The 21,024-nt window shown below is 39.0% G+C and overlaps 1 protein-coding gene and 1 long non-coding RNA gene across 7 annotated transcripts in view; one reads left to right on the top strand and one right to left on the bottom strand.

Moving 5' to 3' along the window:
• macf1b (microtubule actin crosslinking factor 1b) overlaps positions 1-21,024 on the bottom strand; it is a 35,059-nt gene that overhangs the window by 4,843 nt on the left and 9,192 nt on the right. For 4 of the 6 annotated variants that reach the window (XM_077598906.1, XM_077598907.1, XM_077598905.1 and 1 more), the window contains 38 exons: positions 20,149-20,840; positions 19,939-19,995; positions 19,646-19,819; positions 18,345-18,511; positions 18,089-18,248; positions 17,920-18,004; positions 17,077-17,321; positions 16,287-16,406; positions 16,065-16,172; positions 15,777-15,995; positions 14,773-14,976; positions 13,977-14,208; positions 13,597-13,823; positions 13,390-13,512; positions 13,202-13,303; positions 13,019-13,120; positions 12,728-12,892; positions 12,254-12,409; positions 10,939-11,136; positions 9,553-9,681; positions 9,300-9,470; positions 9,079-9,234; positions 8,761-8,967; positions 8,288-8,407; positions 8,034-8,203; positions 7,796-7,955; positions 7,285-7,479; positions 5,989-6,114; positions 5,709-5,852; positions 5,388-5,576; positions 5,170-5,284; positions 4,925-5,088; positions 3,330-3,492; positions 2,412-2,566; positions 2,246-2,320; positions 2,066-2,183; positions 1,206-1,351; positions 960-1,074 (listed from right to left, as the gene is read on the bottom strand). In XM_077598906.1, the coding sequence (XP_077455032.1) occupies positions 960-1,074; positions 1,206-1,351; positions 2,066-2,183; positions 2,246-2,320; positions 2,412-2,566; positions 3,330-3,492; positions 4,925-5,088; positions 5,170-5,284; positions 5,388-5,576; positions 5,709-5,852; positions 5,989-6,114; positions 7,285-7,479; positions 7,796-7,955; positions 8,034-8,203; positions 8,288-8,407; positions 8,761-8,967; positions 9,079-9,234; positions 9,300-9,470; positions 9,553-9,681; positions 10,939-11,136; positions 12,254-12,409; positions 12,728-12,892; positions 13,019-13,120; positions 13,202-13,303; positions 13,390-13,512; positions 13,597-13,823; positions 13,977-14,208; positions 14,773-14,976; positions 15,777-15,995; positions 16,065-16,172; positions 16,287-16,406; positions 17,077-17,321; positions 17,920-18,004; positions 18,089-18,248; positions 18,345-18,511; positions 19,646-19,819; positions 19,939-19,995; positions 20,149-20,760 (6,274 nt within the window). In that variant the 5' untranslated portion in view covers positions 20,761-20,840. The remainder of the gene's footprint in view (positions 1-959; positions 1,075-1,205; positions 1,352-2,065; positions 2,184-2,245; positions 2,321-2,411; positions 2,567-3,329; positions 3,493-4,924; positions 5,089-5,169; positions 5,285-5,387; positions 5,577-5,708; positions 5,853-5,988; positions 6,115-7,284; positions 7,480-7,795; positions 7,956-8,033; positions 8,204-8,287; positions 8,408-8,760; positions 8,968-9,078; positions 9,235-9,299; positions 9,471-9,552; positions 9,682-10,938; positions 11,137-12,253; positions 12,410-12,727; positions 12,893-13,018; positions 13,121-13,201; positions 13,304-13,389; positions 13,513-13,596; positions 13,824-13,976; positions 14,209-14,772; positions 14,977-15,776; positions 15,996-16,064; positions 16,173-16,286; positions 16,407-17,076; positions 17,322-17,919; positions 18,005-18,088; positions 18,249-18,344; positions 18,512-19,645; positions 19,820-19,938; positions 19,996-20,148; positions 20,841-21,024) is intronic. The other 2 variants (XM_077598909.1, XM_077598910.1) reach the window with 2 other exon arrangements.
• Positions 780-2,298, top strand: LOC144073231 (uncharacterized). The gene is made up of 4 exons (XR_013300035.1): positions 780-896; positions 997-1,102; positions 1,229-1,334; positions 2,091-2,298. It is a non-coding gene; the product is annotated as an uncharacterized LOC144073231 (long non-coding RNA).

Raw genomic sequence — 21,024 nt, 5'->3', positions numbered from 1 at the left:
TTGCACAGAGCAAAACATGGAACTATTTTCTAGTTGGCCTTCAAATAGGTTTGATCTAACTCTAGCCAACCACCTGTAAAATGAGGTGAAACATGGCATCTGGGTAAAAAATCGCTTTAAAACTGATATAATTGGAGCAGTTTGCTCATGAAGTTTGAGAGGTACTACTAATACTACTCTTACTACTACTGGAAGGTACACATTAAAAGTTACAAACATTGATTGATCGTCGGCTGCTCTCTGCCCTCACTGGAAGACATTGCCAGCCCTCGTTCCCTCGGCAGAGCCAGGAAGATCATCGGGGACCCATACCACCCTGGTCACAATCTGTTCCAACTGCCGCCCTCTGGCAGACGCTATAGGTCCCACAAAGTACGGACAAATAGGCTTAAGGACAGGTTTTTTCCCCACATCCATCAGAACTCTAACACAACACACAATCCCTTCTGTATAATAACTTTGGGGTGAGGTAATATGAAAAGATGTTTGGGTGGTGATCTGCCTCCTACTGGCTGACTGAAGGTAAGTGAAAGACAGTGAGAGGTAAGTGATCCGCTCAGGGGGGTGATGCGATGTATCCATAACGGCAGAATGCCAAATTACGAGTCTGAAACTATCACTTATGAGGTCATTTCCCGAGAAAACGCACCTTATGGAGAAGCACTACCAATTTCGTCATTCGCAGTTTCTGGGTGTGATGACAATTACACTTTTGTTGTTGATGATGACGACAGGGCCTATGTCTGATTATTATTATGATTATTATCACAGTGCTTCCTCCACAAGGTTGTGCAACTGATAATTCCTGACATCACTGTGGCTTTATTTGTTCAATGACAGATGAGTATCAACAATGAAGTACATCCGTAAATGCAGTCCATGATTTGAAGCAAAAGGTAAGCTACTTAAAAATAAACTATTTTACTTTTCATATATCATTAAGACAACAAATGCCTGACCTGATGGGGAGTCATGCCCCTCTGTTGTGACAAACAGGAGTTCAGATCCTAATGCCGCAATAGAACTCCGTGGACGAATGCAACGGTCACCTGAAAAACTTCGACGGAGTAAAGCCTAAAAAGAAAAAGCAGTTGCAAGTCAGGTGTCGTGCTACATTTTAAAAGTGAAATTTGATTATTTAACATCCGGGGCTGTGAGCTGGAATAAAGCAAAGGTGGTAAAAATGTGAAAACGTAATAGCTTGCCTTGCGTGTCATTGGGCTCGTAGGGGCAGAGGCACTACTGTAGAGACTGAGGCTCGAGTTGGACCTGCTGACAGTTAAACCTTTCGAACTGCTTCCTGTAGGCGACAAGTACTTCTCCTTGATCTTCAGGTTGGTCCGACCTTTTACTGTTGGCAAAGGAGACGCAATTACAGAACTTGGTAATGTTGAAATTATCAGTTATTTGTAACTGTATTTTATGCATCCTGTATTTTACGAGACTCTGCCAATGCCTCTTATAAGTAGGTTTTTGTAATTACCCTTTTTTCTGTGTGGTTTTCAAGATAATAAAGTATTTAACTTAGTGGTTTATAAAATATAGTCCTGCTTACCATTATTGGATCCCATGAAGTTCAAGTATACATCATTTGGAATATTTTTTTGAAAAACAAGAATCAAGTGATGTATTTTTTTCTTTTTATTTATTTTTTATTAATTTTTTATATCGATTTATTTTGTTAAAATACTTTGGACTTCCAAATAAGACATATTGATTATAATTTTTTTGTCTAATTTTTACAATAATCTGTACACACACAAAAAACAACGACTTTTGCTCTCAAATTTACCACAGTTCAGTGGCAATGGGTTGGGTACACCAAAGACCTTTCTCACTTTATCCAAAGAATTAATCATCAAATTAGCCTTTACAATAAATCATTGAAAACCTTAGCTTTAATGTTTTCATTTTGCCGCAGTTTGAAAAAAAATGATGTTCTTATCCATCTACATTTTTGTTTATCTTTGTAAATGCATTTGTTTTTCATTGACACATTCTGTCATCATACAGTCGCTTGAAGTTAAAATTGTATTGGTACGAGTGCAATTTGCAAAAACCTAACCTCTGCAGGGATCATTCTTCACCAGGAACTCATCTAGAGCAGTCCAACCTCCTCCCACTCTGACCATGAGTGTGCTCCGCAACATACGGACCATCCTCAACTGTTGGGAATCTCCAAACTGAAAAAAATCAATGTATATGGACTGAATATATATAGATAGATAGATAAACAATAACTTACCCTGTATCGGTTAGCACTGATCTGCTCTACTTGAAACCTTTTGGGACAGTGACATTGTGAAACCTGACGACTCACCTGAAAAATAAGTATTGTGGGCAAGGTTTGTAAAACTGTTTGAGTGAATCAATCCATTAAAACATTGCTAGTAAGAAGGCAATATTTGTACCTCTTCATTAATTTGATCTGCATCCAAAGTTTTTCTGTAGGGATCTCTGCTGGGGTGCAGCGCACTCACAAACTCATAGTAATCAATGAAGCCATCGCTGTTTATGTCAAATATGTTTGCCACTGCATTCATCTCCAGAGAATTTGTAGGAAATTCTGCAGTGAATTTGTTAAAGGATACTTGCATGTTATTTTGTGTAATGTCGTAACTAGGATCATTGGTTAGTTGATTTATATGCATATACAGTCATACCTCTACTTATGAATGCCTCTAGGTACAAAAGTTTCAGTTTACATTTTCTTTAAATATGCAAATGAGTGACTTGAGATACAAAAAAGATCCAAAAACGAAATCCCCCAAAAAGTAAATGCATTTCCTTATTCGTTATTTTAATTTGGAATTCCCCTTATTAAGCGATTGAAAACCGTACAAATGCAACGTGGCACATATTTCCACACACACACACATAAGGCACACATAAAAGTTTACAATTTACTACAAAGTGGACGACTTTCGGCCCGGGTAGAACGGGCTCTTTTCGCCATTTGGCAGACAAACATGGGTATTACATCTGTAATGGCCGAAGAGGGAGATATTTCAGCGGCGCACGGCACATTTTCATATGCTTTATTTATTTTAAGACAAAAATAAATCATTTCCTTATAATCTTCTCTCATTTTGTGTGTTTCCTCACATGACCAATTTTAAAGGGTTGAGTTGGTAGTTGTGTGAGGACAGTGGAACAAATTAAAGAATTTACATATAAAGTACACCTCTATTACGAAATGTTCTAGATACGAAAAAAATCTTGGAACTCTACTGTGCTCAATAATCAGTAATTTTACAACTAATGTATTTCTGTTTAGGTAACGCCTTGTTTACACAAATCAATCAAAGGTGATAGACAGTGGTACTTACTAGAAGCCAGGACGAAGTCAATGAACTCTTTCTGGCTGATGCGGCCGTCCTGATCCCGGTCAATGTTGCGGAACACATCTAAAATGCGAGACTTCAAATGGCTGATCCACTGAATGTAGCGTTTTCGCCAAACGTTAAAATCAAAATTGGCAAATTCTTCCAACTAGTAGAGGCAGAAAAAATGTAAAGCTTAATTTCACATTGCATATGAGAATAATTGCTATAAAATTCAACTTTAAATTATATATATACATATACATAATACACATATACACATACAGACGCTCCCCTACTTACGAACATACGACTTACGAACAACGGTACATACGAACATGTCTGCAAATTGCGTTTATGTCGAAAAATGTTCGTAAGTTCGATTTTGTATTGCGCGCCTTTTTCCGAGTAGTGCTTCTTTCCGCCGCTAATACCAACGCCTGGCGCTGTGAGCGCTCAGCTCACCCCGCATCTACCTTCCTCTGCCCAGTTTGTTGCAGTGCGTAAATTGCGTAAGTTGCGTAAGTGCGTGACGTATCTCCAGTGCGCAAAGAACCTTTTTCATTTTTATCAAGAAATATCTCGTGCAGCCATTATTCAATATGGTTGGTGAAAAGCGAAAGGCTTCTAGTGAGGGAGGTGCAAGGAAGAGGCAAGCCATTTCATTTGAAACGAGTGGCAATAATAACGAAGCTTGATGCGCGTGAGTGGTGAGAGTTGCACGGGCATACAACTTGAATCGTTCGACCATCAGTACCATTTATAAACAGAAAGATCGAGCAGCAGGACCCAAATATTGAACGTTGCACAAAGTTTGCAAATCAATTGAATGATGCCATATAGTGCTACCGCATCATTTATGATGAAAAAAAGAAGAAAACTGCAATCGTCGTTAGATCGCTTCTTTCGGCCAGTTTCTAATACATAAATCTCTCTCTCTATATATACAGTACTGTACATATTCTCTCCATTTTGTATGTTTATGTCTAAAATGCCTTTCCTATTCCTGCATCCTCACCCTCTTGCCACTGGAACAACGAAATTTCCCGAATACGGGATGAATAAAGTTATCCAATCCAATCCAATCCAATTTTATTAAATGTTTTTTAGTACAAACCAATGCGTGTTACTTATACAAGCCTTAAACATACAAATGCACTTATATAAACCTTCAATATACTTATATAGGCCTAAAACATAAATTATAATACAAAATATAGCACTGAATCAACTTACAAACAAATTCAACTTATGAACAATCGCTCGGAACCTAACTCGTTCGTAAGTAGGGGAGCGTCTGTATACACATATACACACATATATATATATATATATATATATATATATATATATATATATATACACACACATATATACACACATATACACATATATACACATACACACACATACACTTACACACACATACACATACACACACATACACACACATATACACATACACATATACACATATACACACATACACACATACACGTACACACATACACATATACACATACACATAAACACATATACACATACACACATATACACATACACACATATACACATACACACATATACACACACACACTAACCTCTTTGAGTTTCTGTCGATGTTGTTCAAGATGTTTTTGTCTCGCTTGTGCTAGGAGCCACAGTTTCTGCCACTGATTGATCAGCTGACTGAGCTGTGGGGTGTGGGGGTTGAGGTGTTCGAGGGGTAGTGGTGCTGGTGGCTGCAATTTCAAAAAACTCCTCTCTGAGAAGAGAAAGAGTGAAAGTCCAATGTCATGATGTATGTTGTTTACTGGATGAAATTTAATAGTGTAAGTAGACTTACTGGTGAGTGGTCGTTTGCTGGGTGAAACTTGCTGTTTGGAAGTATTTTTGTGTTTGCAGGATTTTGTTGCATGTTCAACTTCAGGGAGCTTCTTATTTAACTCCTCCATGAAAACCTGCAAGCAAAAACATTTTGCAATGTTTGTGGTAAACATTGAATGATAATCTAAAAATCAGATTAATGTTTTTTTTTCACATGTGAAAATATGTAAAACATACAAAGTGCTGTTCAATTAGTTCTTGGTTCTGCTCTATGTTGTCAGGCATAGGCTCTTCATCTCTGATGCTTAGTGCCTCTTGTGCAGAAGAAATCCACTCCAATAGCCTTTCAACTTGCTCTCTCTCTTCCTCCAGTAATGCTAAATTAGTTTGTATCCTTGAGTTCTGTTGATGGGCCCATGTAAGAACCTATTTTTGAAAAACCACAAAAGTTATCTGATGATGAATGCTGTATATAGTAATTCATTTCATCTACTTGACCATGTCTTAGAAAACCTGGTGTCATACTCATGTTCATTTAGATGTCAAAAATTCACTCACCTCCTCATAGCGTGCCTTGGTGACACCCATCCAGGATTTGAGGGTTATTACTGAGTCTGGGTGACAAGAGGAGAGGATCTTTTCACCCAGACACTGGATATTTTCTAACTCTGTTGTCTTAGCTTCCAAGGTAACCATTGTCTCCTGTGAAGATAATGAAAAGAAATGAGAAAAACACAATCATTCGATCCATGTCTCTACAATGTCAGCTTTGATTTGTGATGTACATGTCTTTCCCTCAACACTGTAACTTTTGTGCACAAGTGGAAAAGAACCTTACCTCGTTCTGTTTTTGCAAGGCAAGCAAACCTTCCTCTTCATCTGGTATGACACCATATTTAAAAAGTCTCTCCACCTCAGTGAGATCCTCCATGAAAGAGTGGACAAAGCCATCAAATTTTTCAGCCTTATGAAAGCAAAGTTTAAGAGATATAAGTTAGCAAGTATATTAACAGTCACTAAGTCCAGTGATGTAATGTACAATGTAGATACAATTATAATACGGCTTTCCTTTTTAACCAATATTGAATCGAACACACTACAAATACTGTATTTCAATGTCAATCTGAAGAACAGTTTTTTTTAGAAGGTGGGGCTGTTATATTTTATTTTGATGTTTACAATACAGTCCAAAATTACTGGGAATCTAGAAAAATTCCTACATGTAAATTTGACTGCCAAAAATCAACACTGATATCCAGGTACCTTTAGTCCATAGGTAAAACTGGATTCATTGTGTAAAGGATATTGCTACGTGGGCTCAGTACATGTCGCAAAATGATTAACAGTTTTCACTTTTCATCGCTACATCTCAAATGTAAGTAAAATTTCTCATAGATTTACGTTTCAATAACATCATTTTTTTCGGCTGTTTGCAATATTAATATATGGCGGCCCGGCGGACTTGTGGTTAGCGCATCTGCTCCACAGGTCTATGGTTGAGCGTTTGATCCTAGGTCGCTCTTAAATGTGTGCGTGGACTTTCTTCAGGTACTCCGTCTTTCTCCTACATTCGAAAAACATGCAGCGTAGGCTGGTTGAACGCTCTAAATTGGTATCAGCATGAGCGTGAATGGTTGTCCGTCTCCTTGTGCCCTGCGATTGGCCGGCCACCAATTCAGGATGTCCTCCGCCTTGTGCCCGTAGTTAGCTGGGATATGCTCCAGCACTTTTATTAATGTAGTTTGGCTAGGACTGCAACTAATATTCAAGTGAGACTTGAAAAAAAACAGTTATGTTAACATATGCCTATTTAGGCAATTGTTGCTCATTTTTCAATTTTTTACTTTAATACCTTTATGATAAAATAATTTTAAAAAATACCCTCCCAAAAATGTGGCCTATACTCCAGTGCGACTTATATATTGCCTTTTCCTCTTTGTGTATTCTTTGGCCAGTGCAATTTATAGTCCAAAAAATACGGTATATTTCTTTATGGCATGCTAAGGGATAAGTTATAATATCATGTTAAAATATTTAAAATACAGCCACTAAACAGCTCAATTATTTTTTAAAACAGTTTAGGTAGTAAGTTTGTAATTTACATATCACCTCATTAATACTACATCTGTACTACCTGTTGAAGTGCAGCCTTGAGTCTGTCTTGTTTGCTGACTGAGAGTTTGCACACCACTTCCCAGCGGCCGTCTAGTTCATCCATTTGTTCCTGCAGCCAGTGTGAATCGGCAGTACTGCTCCTGGTCAGGTCCTTTATAGAGCGCTTTAGGGTCTTGATACACCCTGCACGCTTTCCTAGCTCCTTCTGGAATACCTAACCAAGAAGAACATTGTTGGCAAATGTAAGAATCAAAAGACAAGCCTGCAAAATACACCATGAACTAAAATCCACGGAAGAGCATTGCTACCTTAATGAAAGTGAATTGGCCATTAGTTTGAATGAAATGAGGTAATTGGCAATATTTTCTATTCAGTTCTTATGTCTGCTACATAATGAAGTATGGTGATCAGTGGTACCATAAAGAAAATACAAACTTTTGGCAATGGACTATAACGTGTTATGTTTTTAAGACATGGGCCATGACAAAGTAACAGTAATGTAAAAGTATAGTAATATGTTTTAGCCACACCTTGTGTTTGTCTATTAGATTGGTAACTATGTCCTTGTCCCCACTGACTGGAACATCTTCAGCCAAGTGAGGCTCAGTTCTATATAGCCATTCATTCAATGCTTGAAGAGCATCGGTGAACCTTCCTGAGAACAGCAGAGCTTCTTCTAGTTTGTGTTGTCTGCAAGATAAAACGCATACATCTTTTGATCACATTTTCCATACAGTAGAGATAAATAATCTCCCAAGAACTTAATACCTCTCCATTGACTTTCCACTGATAGTGTCCCACGTGTCTTTCAATTCCGCCAGCAGGTTAAGCAGGTGCTCTTTGTCTTGGATGCTTTGTGCTCTTTCATGCAGTTTGCGACCATTCTTCAATGTTGCCTCATACATGGGTCTCTTAGATCTAAGCACTTCCTGAAACCTCTAAAAATAATGATACAAAATACTGGAATCAGTGATCAAGTGAAAATACCAAAAAAATCTGTTGTAAAAATGTATTAACCACACCTTCTGCTCATTTAGTTGCTGTTTAATTTCCTCATATAACAAGGCAACCTCTTTATGGTTGTCCAAGGTTTCTTCTACATCAAACATCCAATCCACGAGGAGACGCCAAGATTCATTAAACTTGAAATAGAATAATTAAAAATGTCATTTTAAATTCATGTTATGCTTACCAGTTAACTCATTCATAGCCACTGACAGCAATATACATCAACTCCATTTGAACAGGAAGCTTGGCATTGAACAAGCATATTTAAGTCAATGGCAGCAAATTAATTAATGTATAAAAAAATGTTAAAGCCATTAAGCCGGTAGTAAAGTTGATTTCCTTATTTTTTTCTGTTCTACATGGTAATTTGACAGTTACTGTGAGCTCACAATACAACTAAAGGTTTAAAGCAAATCGGTTTCGCCCATTACCATAAATACACGTTAAGTAAATGTTTATATGGAAGTGTAGTGTAGAAGATGTTTACCTGCTTGGCATTCTTTTTGACCTCCTCCAGCATCTTGCCTCTTTCTGAAATACTCTGGTGTAGTTTTTGGTAGCGATCCTGAATAGTCATGATGAGGTTATGAATGACATCACAATCCTCTTTCCTGCTGAGCTCGGCAAGTCTACTGCCCGCATTCTCCACTGTGGTCTTCTTCTCCCCATAACCATTCACCTCATCCAATAATTTCTTCACAGATAAATTATCAGGGAAAAATGATCATTACATGATGTATTACACAGAGGGAAAATGAAAAAAAAACATATATATTTAATAAAGAAAAGAAGAAAAAAAACCTACTCTATGATCCTCTAGTTGGTTACAAACTGTGTCCAAAACAAAGCTTGGAGCTGTAAGGTGTCGAATGGACTCCTCACATTTGGTCATCTTGGTGAGAAGGTTCTGGATATCACTGTGGAATTCCTTAGCCAGAATCAAGCCTTTTGTGAGCTTTGCCTACAAAAGTAGCAATGTAATGTGATTTCACTGATAAGGTTAATCAAACAAATAAGTTGAGATACCTTTTGTTCTTGAACTTTGTTGTATACTGAAGACCATCTTTGTTCTAAGATCGACATGCTGTGTTCTGTACTTGATCCCCGCACAACATTGTTGCTTTCCAGCATTCTTTGAATGGCACTTTTTACATTGGTGTAGGTGTGAAGCTTTGACTGCATTTCATTGCACAACTCCTGTTGAAGATGTGCAGAGCAGAGGAAGTCGATGCTAAACTTTGGGATTATTCTTAAACATATAGGAATTTATGTGTCTCACCAAATGAGCATTAAGCCTCTCAGTTGTCGATTCTGGCATACCCCACAAGCGTATGGAAGAAGGCAATCTAATGTCTGTGTTGTCTAGCCATTGTAGGAGGTCCTGGATCTCAAGTGTAATATCTTGCACCTGTAAAAATGACATGAAATACAAAATATGTTTTAGTAAGCAAAAACCCACAACAGAAATGGGATGCCTCAAAAGCTCAACATAAAAGATAAATTGAAGTTCGCAATGACTGTATATTCACTACAGGATTGTGCCATTTTACCTGAAAAGGGGCTAGACTCAAAATAACAGCATTTGATAGGTTTTTCTTTAAACGTCTCCACAACATGGGATTTTTTCCTTACATTTTTTTCAGTTACAAGAGTGGTTAACTTAAAGATCTCCTTGTAGTAGGGTAAATGAATGAATAGTTTAATGCAAAAATACACCCATCTGTTAAATGTAGTTCATAAAAAAGGATTAAATCTAAATGTTAATCCTATGTAATGTTAAATGTAAATCTGATTATTAAATAAACACAATCTTTATTTTAAATCTAAATGTTTTAGTGAAACTAATATTAGCTAGGTTGTATATTGAAACTACTGATGGCAGGGAGTACTAAACAGAAAGGTTGAGGAGGTCAGACTGTGTGCATTGTTTCAAATTATGAATTCACCATCCTAACCTAGGGAAATTCTTGTCTTTTTGTCTTACTCCTAAGATGCTAAAATTAATTAATTAATTCATTTTCTGAACCGCTTATCCTCTCAAAAGTCACAGGGGGTGCTGGAACCTATCCATGCTCACTATGAGCACCAGGCGGGGGACACCCTGAATCGGTGGCCAGCCAATCACAGGGCACAACGACATGGACAACCATGCTCACACTCATATTTGTGGGCAAATTAGAGTGTTCAACCAGCCTACCCTGCATGTTTTGGGATGAAACCAGAGGACCCTGAGAAAATCCATGCAAGCCCATGGAGAACATGCAAGGTTTACACAGTGAGAACCAACCTGGGATCGATCCTCGACCCTAGGACTCTGAGGCTGACGCGCTAACTACTCGCCCCACCGGTCCGTCCTATGATGCTAATAGTTTCCTGAAATAACAAGCACTGCTGCTTAAATTGACCTAAAAACTTGTAGTATCAGAAGCATGTTTTTTCTGCATAAATTACTCTAAATGACTTTATTAATCATGCTTTTCTTCAAAGTGAATGTGTACATAGCTGCCGGCGGTCCACACATATTTGTAGTTATTTTTCATTCTCTAACTTTCTAAACGCACCTCGACCTTCTGTTTGAAGCGATACAACAAAAACTGTTATTTTCAGGAGAAGCAATTTCACAAAGTGACCCCCATAATTGTACCCTTGAAGTGAACAGCATTACCTGACTGAGTCTGTTCTCTAATTCGAGCAGATAGCGCTCGGTTTCACAGCGAACGAACTCCCAGCTTTCACCAAGTTGGTCCAAACGACACTGAAGACCATGCGTACAGTCCCCAGTCCCAGCCTCCAGCAATTCCTTGCCTGCCTGGTGCAGAGACTCCATCGTGCGAACATGAGACATGACATCATTATGCAAAACCTGTAAGAGAAGAGAAATTACATGAGAAATTTTAGTTTTGCTTTATGGTGTGTTTTAAATACTGTGGTTCTGTTTAAAGTATAACACAAATAAGAGCACATGTGGTTGTTGTTTGATAAGATACATCAAATGATTATGTTTTTCCTTCAAGGCTAAGAGATGTGCTGTTTCTAAGTTGAGAAATTATTCACTCATCGACTTTGCTTTAGTGCAGTGCTTCTCAAGTAGTAGGGCACACCCCCCTTGGGTATGCCAGCGAGGGTGCAAAGCAATCCCTGGGAGCATCGGACTTAGAAAAACATATTTCTACTTTTTTATTAGAATAACGTGTAATTGTAAATTCACTCAGAGGATGGCAGTGGCGCACTCACTGTCAGAGTTTGCGCAGAGTATAACATTGAAGAACAAACAGTACAGAGCATGATTATCCAGCGACGAAGCATTACCCACTGACTGACTTTCAGTTTTTCCCTTCAGTGGTCACCACAGCAAAACACCATGGAAAAATATTTGACGGAGATAAAAATAAAGGCTAGGCGTAACACAGATTGTGAGTCAAACATACATATGTCACCTTAAATGAGGTGAGATGAGGAAAGACTTATATTTCCTCTGCCGAAAAGGACTGGCAGTGGATGGTAGGAAGCCAAATAAAGTTGGACGTCATTTAAAGATATTACACCACAATCACGCTAATAAGCCACATGAGTTTTTTTTTCAACAAAAACAGGCAGAATATTTGCACCATCATCTCATTTTCATTTGCTTATCGGAGGTATAGACAATACTTTGACAGTACAACGTCCTTAACAAACATAAGAAACAAAAACAATTGAGTCACATACGTCTGGTTTGTTACACACAAAACTGTTAAATGTTAAAAATGTTTAATTTAACTGAAAATAAATGCAAAGCACTGCTTTAATGTTAGATTATTTTCATTCATTCATCGTTCAATACGACTATTCCATCCCCCCAATGAGGATAAAGCGGTTCAGAAAATGAAAAATGAAAAAAAAAAAACATTATTTGTGCTTTTAAATAAGTAAGATAATTTTTGAATGTTGAATTTGGTTACGTATTTTAAATTCATATTTGAGCAGTAATTTATCATTACCTTATGTTTGGCCAACTCTATTTCACATGCCTGCAGGTCGATGCTGATTGTTTTTCTGCCCTGCAGTTGTTCAGCAGTATGGGTAAGCCAAGTGTGTAACTCATCAAGTGTGTTTTGGAACTGGCCCAGTCCAAGCAGCGCACACTCCAGTTGATGCTGTGGAAAAGAAATATTTGAACAGAATATAATGAACAGAATATTGGAAAAATAAATATAGAAGCAGAAGAAGGGTGACGGAGGGTTCAGGACCCTGTCCCCAGCTAAGTATGGGCACAAAGCGGGGAACACCCCGAATTAGCGGCCAGCCAATCGCAGGGCACGAAGAGACAGACAGCCATTCACACTCACACTCATACCTATCGGACATTTTGAGTGTTAAATCAAGCTACCCTTCATGTCTTTGGAATGTGGGAGGAAACCGGAGTACCCGGAGAAAACCCACACACATTTATTTATTTATATATTCTACATTACCTGTCTGCTGACAGTCTCTGACTCCAGGCTGTCCCAACGCAGTCGGAAATCACATAGCGGAGAGACCGAGCATGGACGTTCTGAGCCTGGGGACAGTCTACACACAAAGCGATGGTTTTGGCTTTCTATTTCAATCTTCTTCTGGTAAAGTTCTCGCTTAAATTCCTAAGGGAAACAAATAAAGATTCAGATATATAGAAAAAAATTGTATGACCAAACAAATTTTGCCAACACTACATATGGAGGAACTCATGCAGTAGCTTTAGCGGTCATCTCAGAGAGAATCGTTACCTTGAGTTCACGTAGCTGCTCTTTAACTGATTCCAGGTCAGTTCCTACCATAAACTCTTCAGTTGACCGCAGCTCTGCGGATTTCAACCACTCAAAAAGTCCCTAAAATGGAAAATCTTAGGTTGCTTAAATTGCCCAACAAACAACCAATCCCATCCACATTATTTCTATACATATACACACCTGCATAGTGTCCTGATAAGTTAAGGCCATTTGCAGGGACTCCTCCAGTTTCTTATGGCATTCATTCCACAATTTACTCAAATTGTTCCACAGGCAATAAAGCTGGAAGAAATGTCAAACACATGCTTCCTCTCATTACATATTTTCAATCAAACTACATAAATGATTCACTTAAATGTATGGCTTACTTCGTCCATGCTCTTTGTGACATCTGGTTTGTCTGTGTCCCCACATTCTGACATCAGGTCCATTCCAAGAACACCAATCGTGTCGAGATCTCCTTGTAAACTGTCAATATCCTCCCTGAGAGTCTATTGGTTTTCAGAATGAAAGGGAAAAATAATGTCAATCTACTTGTTTTATAAAAATGTGAGGCTCAAGGCTTCTAGGTTAACCTGCATCATCTCTAAGCTCCTGTGAATTGTCTCAGAGTCTGTTTGGCTTGTGTTAAGGTCCAACACTCCCTGCTGGGTATTGTTGAGAGCCACTGTGACGTCCGCAACATCACTCCAAAACTTTACAGAGAGATCCAGTAGTTTCAGCAACCAGCTTTCCCTTTCTTCAACCTGACTATGTGTCTGGTCCAACAGTTGGGATAGAGTGGAAACTTGCTTCTCTATTGCTATTAATGAAAAGATGCATCAGATATTTTGTTAGGAAGAATGATGATAAGTACAGAGTATTGAAATGAGAAGATAGCAAAAATATGGATTATATAACAACATGTGTTATAACAATAACGATAAAATAGTTGTATTTAGACAATGTTGATCACCTGAGCTAATGGATGGATCCTCTGCTATCTTTGTGTTAATCAGCAAATTTTCCGCCTGTGCTTTGACACCTTGTAGAGTGAGCTCCAAATTGGACAATTCTGACAGTGTTTGCTTATTTTCATGCAGCTGCTCTTGAATTCTCACTGTCAGGCATTGCAGGGAAGCTGGAGTCTGGATGCGACTGCGCAGGCGGTCAAGACTTCCTCTGAGAAGATTCACCCTCTCATTCAGCTACAGCACAAGACAGGTTGTTTTATTATCTCAACAATAGGAGCTACTAGGTTTTTGGTCTCATTTTCAATTACAATGTCAAAAAAAAAGTCTCGATCTGCAAAAGAAATGCACAGCTAGTATACATTTCAATTAAATCGCTTCAAATGTGGCCGAAAAACCTTAAATGATACAGTAGTGCTTCATTAATATTAGAAAGGTCTCGTCAGTATCCGGTAGAACTGATTCAATATTGAGTTTGGAAACAATAGGAGCAATATATAATAACTCATTGAATACAGTGCATGGTCCTGTTTTCCTTTCATTACAGAGTAGTGATTCAATTGTAAAATGAATATTGTAGTATTTTTTTCTTGACAGTGCTGTTGTTGAATTAATTTGTATGTCTGGCTGGCTTCCTGTTCCTCTTCCAAAAGAGTTAACAAAACCCGTTTTGTCATTCAAAAAAAACGTGTGAAATATAGCTGTCAGATGGTATTTTTTTACATAAAATAAAACAAATGAGTTATTAGAATGTATTTATATTGACATAGTATTCTTTCTTTAACACTGGTGGAACCTTACTTGAGTGAATCTGGGTAAGGACTCTTCAAGTAGAATGGCAGTCTCCCTGACCCGGTCTCTGATGGCTTGGTGCCGCTTCTCAGCCTCAGTAGCTTTACGACAAAATCCCTCTCCCTGAATTGGGTTCAGCTCTGACAGGCGTTTTGCCAGGGAGCATAAGCGTGAGATCAACGGCCGATGTTCAGCTATTGACTCTCTCAGACCCTTAGTGTTGGGGGAAGAAAATTAAATAGTTTAACAATACTGACATAAAACTCATTGACCCAATTAAAGGTTTTTCCTTGCAAAGACACGCACATAATAGAAGCTGATCTAGTAACTTGGCACACCAACGAATGCATCTGCTAAACTTGCAATACGCTGCATAGTTCATTTTGTATTTACTCGGGGAGTATTCATTCATTCATTCATTCATTTTCTGAACGGCTTTATCCTCACTAGGGTCACGGGGAGTGCTGGAGCCTATCCCAGCTGACTTCGGGCCAGAGGCGGGGGACACCCTGAATTGGTGGCCAGCTGATCCCAGCAGGGCATGAGGAGACGGACAACCATTCACGTTCAAACTTATACCTAGGGGCAATTTAGAGTGTTCAATCAGCCTACCATGCATGTTTTTGGAATGTGGGAGGAAACCGGAGTACCCAGAGGAAACCAACGCAGGCCCGGGGAGAACAAACTCCACACAGGTGGACCGACCTGGATTTGAACCCAGGACCCCAGATCTGTGAGGCCGACGTGCTAACCACTCAAGCCTCCGGGCCACCCTCTGGGGGAAGTTGTATATGCAAATACTACATTCATTTTGCCTCCACAATATTGGTGATTACAGATAAAATTGAACCCCCACAATTTGGTATGTTAGTAAAACTGGCACTTGATTATTAGAGACCAGGAATGTAAAAAAGAATAATTGAACCAAACATTCAACATATGTTCCTAAGTTGGTTCTTTGTTTAGAAAACTGAAAAAAGTGATCAAATGTGCCGAAAAAAGGCTTATTTTACCTGTAAAATGTCTCGTTGCTGACGGAATGTTTCATAGTTAATTGCGCTGATGGAGAGATGCTCCACAAGGTTTTCTGTTTCTTCCAGCCATGGGGAAATTTCGGCATGGCTCTCTGAGAACTGAACAAGAAGTGATTGAGCATGCTCAAGCTGCAGAACTCCATGGGAATTAGTGGTTGATGTGGTGGTGCATTGTTCCTGTAAGGCATCCAATGGGGTCTGCATAGAGAGAACACTTTTCATTGAATGTTTGACATATTTGACTGTGTATGAAAGTATCACATTTACCTGCAGATTTCTTGCTTCAATTTTATCACTGTATGTTTGCAAGATTTCAGCGATTTTTACCATCTTCTCAATGTTGAATCTGTGTTGTAAAATCTCCACAGCCAAAGCCTATTCAGGAAATGAAAATGCTGATTTGTTTGCTAAGAACAATTTAAACTGAAAAATTAACACAAATCAGTCACATTACAAATGTAGTAGTAAATTATGTCCATTGTTCTCAACCTTCTGCTCACTGAGTTGTTCTGATATGAGCTCTGGATCCAGGTGTACAGTTTTCAGCTTCTCAAGTCTAAGTGCCGCACCTTTAAACCAAGCCACTTCCTTCACTACTGCCTGTTCCAGCTATCCAGACATGTTGAAAAAAAATCATTCATTAAATAATCATTAATGTATGCATTAATTGTTACATTATAGCCATATCTCTCCCTGAATTGGGTTCAGCTCTCAGAGTTGTTTTTTCCAGTGTATAATATCAATGTACTATAATTAAGTGTGCAAATAAAATAATCAGTACAGCACAACCATATTTCATGACTATTTTTAAAAATACACTACTTTACATTTGCTTAGCTGCTTCTAATCATGGGAGAATTATGCTAAGATGTTTATACGTGAGGGACAGCAATTTATATCATTACATCTTAATGTTTAAAATCTGTAAAGATTTAGAAACTATTGTATAAGATCAGGGGTGGGCAAACTATTCCACAATGGGCCGCAGTGGGTGCGGGTTTTCATTCCAAACCATAAAGAGGACACCTTTTCACCAATCTGGTGTCCTCCAAGTGCAATCAGGATTGCACTCAGGTGCTTCTTGTTTTCTACAAAAACCTCATTGGTCAAAGTGTGTGCTGGATCGGCTGGAACAAAAACCTGCACCCACAGTGGCCCTCGAGGATCGTTTTTCCCACCCCTGGTATAAGATACATCAGGTTTAAGCTTAGGAGTAGCAAAATAAAAATAAAAAAACAAAGCAAGATAAGGATTCACATGTTTTGACCATTGAACTCACCCTTTGTCTTTCAGCTGCACACAGCACTGCATCTCCTTCATGTGTGTTTACTCCTACTGTTCCCAGGAGTTCTCTTTCAATTCGACCCAGCCAGAGGTGGAGGTCCTCCTGGCTAGATGTACAGCGACTAGAGGCCTCCAAAGCCTGCTCCAGTCTTTTGAGCACATCCATACTACTTAGATTTAGCACATAGCATCGGATACGAAGTGCATCTAATTTTTCCTGCACCTGGTGTTCTTCCTCTTCTGAAATCACAGTCATACCAGTAATCATTATGTGAGAGAAGTAGACATGTTTGCAAAGTTAATATGAAGAAATGTATTTCTGTATCTGTGACTTACAAAATTTTAGAAGCTAAAATATCTTCGATTAAAATTGCTGTAGTTCATTTTGTAGCCAACTGTACTGTATTTGCTGTGCTTTGTCAGAGCATAAAAACACAAGAAATCCAGGATCAGATCCTGGATTTTTACCAGGGTCGGAGGGAGGCCCTTATTTATTTGTGTAGCACTACACATGTTAATGATAATGATTGTTCCCTTGGTGTTTAATGTCACTGGATTTACTGGGTGGCTCATACTGTAGGAGTAGATACTTATTGGGTCACCTTCTAAAGGTATGAGGTCCAGTTTAATGTCACTGGATTTACTGAGTGGCTCATACTGTAGGAGTAGATACTTATTGGGTCACCTTCTAAAGGTATGAGGTACGTCATGTGCTTCCAGTCAACACATTCAATTAGTATAAAGAAAAAAAAAGAAAGAAACAGGGAAGAAAATGCAATGCAACCTTCCTTTCAATCATCACCACATTCCATTGTTTTGAATGGAAGTTTGCAATTACCTGAAATTAGTTCCATGAGTTCATGACCTGTTTCCTGAACTTTAGCAAGGTCTGTAGTTTTAACCTGGATCTCATCAGTGAGTTCCTGAAATGAAAAGACCCCATGTTAAGTTATATTTCCTCAACAACAACAAAAAACACTATGAGAAGAGCTCTCTAGATTTCTAACCTTTGCCTTCTCTGTGGCTTCTGAAAGTTGCAGCATTACTCTTTCAGCATTCCGTAGTTCAGCAAAGGCCTGCTCAACAGATATGAGCCATTGCTGTAGATTGTCTACACCTTCATGGAAGAGTTGAGCCATAGGTAGAATCCCCTCTAGATTTTTCCGCCTAAAAAAATATATATATATATACATATATGTATATATAGTTTATATGGTGGAGTATGTGTGTTGAAGTGTGACATTGCCTGAAAAAGTGGTTGACCTTTGTTCTGCAGCTTGCTGTACGGTCTCCCACTTTAGTTTGAGAGCAGAGAGTTTGACACGAGCTTGCTCCCCCTCCTCTCCTGGGTGGGCCTCTGCAAGCCGAGGACCCTCTGACATCATAGTCTGCATACATTTCTGTCGGTCTTTCAGGAGACGCTGCAGGAGCTAAAATAATATCATGCTTGGGTGAGGATTCATGATTATCCATTCATTCATTTTACAAACTGATCTTCAAAAAGATCGTGAGATTCCTCGAGCCTTTCCCTGCCTATTACTAGATGCAAGAGGCAGAAAACACTGGTTGCCAGCCAATTGCAGCAGGTCACATATAGACAAATAATGTGTCACGCTCACAATCGCATGCATGGATTAATACATTCATTCATCTTCTGAACCGGTTACCCGCACAAGAGTCACAGCTAACTATGGGCACTAAGCAGGGGGACACCCTGCAAGTGGTCAGCCAATCACAGGCCAGAAGGTGGCGGACAACCATTCACGCTCACAATCATATCAAGGGCCAGATTAACCCACACTGATAATTCAACAAATCCATAAATGAAACAATTAATAAATACATTAATAAAAAAATAGTTACAAGGTTAAAATATATAGAGCACATTATAAATGCAGGACTGTGTTCTTCAAACTGTAAGGTCCGCTTAAAATCATTTTTTTCCCCAAAATTGACAGTAGGTTTTATAATCCAGTGCTCCTCATGACAACCTATTTTGCAGGGGCATTACTGTATTATACAGCTTCAGTGTAGTACACACGAGAAATACTATCCACATGGATCAAACCCATCACACTAACGTGCTTTACAATCAGGTGCACATTTCCTATGAAAAATAATAAAACAATCGTAGGCCTCCAACCTTTTGAAAGCCTTACATTTTTTTTACGAGTGAAGGGTCCCTGGCTACCTAATAAAAAGGAATAAATCCCTCCCCATCAGATATGTAGCCATAAACCCATTCATTAAAATATTAGCATTTTATATCATTAATATAAATCTTAAACTTCTCTCTAAGGCTACTTCTATGTCTAGACTTTAGTGTTCAAATCGGAGATTTCGCCTGCTATCTTTTTGTCTCCATTGCCTGTCTTTACATTCTGATTTCTTGCCAACCAATCAACTGCCACTTTCCAAAAATGTCAAAAAAGATCCACCTATAGCTGAGGTGACAGCAGAAAGGTAAAGATGATTTCTGTAACATACCTATGCATATTGGTGCATTTCCCTAAAGAAGGTAATCTAATATGATGATCAAGTGTGAAATGAGGGAGAGAACAAACCCTTTGTTCTTGAAGCTGCGCTTTCACCACTTTGACCTCTGAAGATGGAGGTTTCTGATTAGCTGTGAGCTCCTCTATTTCACACACCCATGTCAGCAAGGCTTCCAGGCTCTGAAGAAAGCTCTCGGAATCGGTAAATATGTTTCCCAGAGCCAATGCAGACTTGGTTTTATCCTTTAAAAAGACCATCACAAAATATTGCTCCAATAAATTAAAATTAATAATGGAGGAAAGGAACTTTTAAGCATGTTTTATATTGTGGGGCAGTAAAATAGTTTTTAAATTAAACATACCCTCCATTTATCCACATAGGAATCTTGGTCTGAGCTTGAGTGTCCATCGTTTTGGAGCTGTGAAGTGAAAAATGTCATTTAATGCACGTCGAAAGTCATTGAAATGAAACATTGGAGTTAAAGAGAGCATGTCGGTTTAGTTTAGAAAGCAGAGATGAAATGGATGAAATTATGTTGTCTGAGGTGGTTAAAAGAGTTTTTTGTATCGACCTCTGCAAGCTCTTGTGCAACTCCATTCAGGACTCGAACAGTTCTTGTGATTATGGGGTCCCCACCCTTATCTCCCGTTGGGTACTCTGTTACTTCCACGATCTCAGTGACAATAGTTTCTGTCACCTCTGTCACTTCCGTCACTTCTCGGGAAGCCACAGTCTTCCAGGACCAGGGACTCCCTTCTCTAGAGTCTCTCCTCTGAAAACTAGACCTTCTCTCAGCAGCGGTCTTATCAGGGTAGGCCAAGGGAGATCTTGAATAATCTGGGAGCACAGTTCTTCTGGTTAGTGTCCCATTCTGTGATGTTTTCATAGGAGAGGGGGTGCGCTGCCATGCATTATCCAAAGTACTGTTACTCCTAATTGTGGAAGCAGGGGAACTGCGAAGAGGTTTGTCAGAAACTGGTGTATTAGCTCCATCTTCTTGTCTGTGAAGTTCTTGTGTGTCCTTTCCTGTTTCCACCACACTCTCTTTTCCTTTATCCTCTCCATGTTGAACAGGCTGCCACTCTTTGGGCCTTTGGTAACACTCCTTCAGGAAGTCCTCATCTGACCGCACATGCTTGGACTTCTGGCCCAGACAGCTGGGTCGACTTATGAGGTTTCCCATAATCCTTCAGCCCAGAGGCTAATGAGGTAATAATTGAGGCAAGAACCCTCAGCCATGCATGTGGAATCTCCTTTAGCTACCTAAAATAAGACAAATAAATCATCAAGCAAAGTACACTGCTTCTTTAGCTCTACTACGACTACATGACACAGATAAAATGAAACACATTTTATTCATCATTTGTTTCTTGGCCAGAGAGAACACTGGCTGAGACACTTGGCACAGCTTGCTGCACCACATGCAAACGTTTGATCTCACTTTGCC

This window comes from Stigmatopora argus, chromosome 4 (genome assembly GCF_051989625.1).
Source record: "Stigmatopora argus isolate UIUO_Sarg chromosome 4, RoL_Sarg_1.0, whole genome shotgun sequence".
Classification (NCBI taxonomy): Eukaryota; Metazoa; Chordata; class Actinopteri; order Syngnathiformes; family Syngnathidae; genus Stigmatopora; species Stigmatopora argus.
The sequence above is the reverse complement of the archived record's forward strand: the minus strand, read 5'-3'. Positions and strand labels throughout refer to the sequence as shown.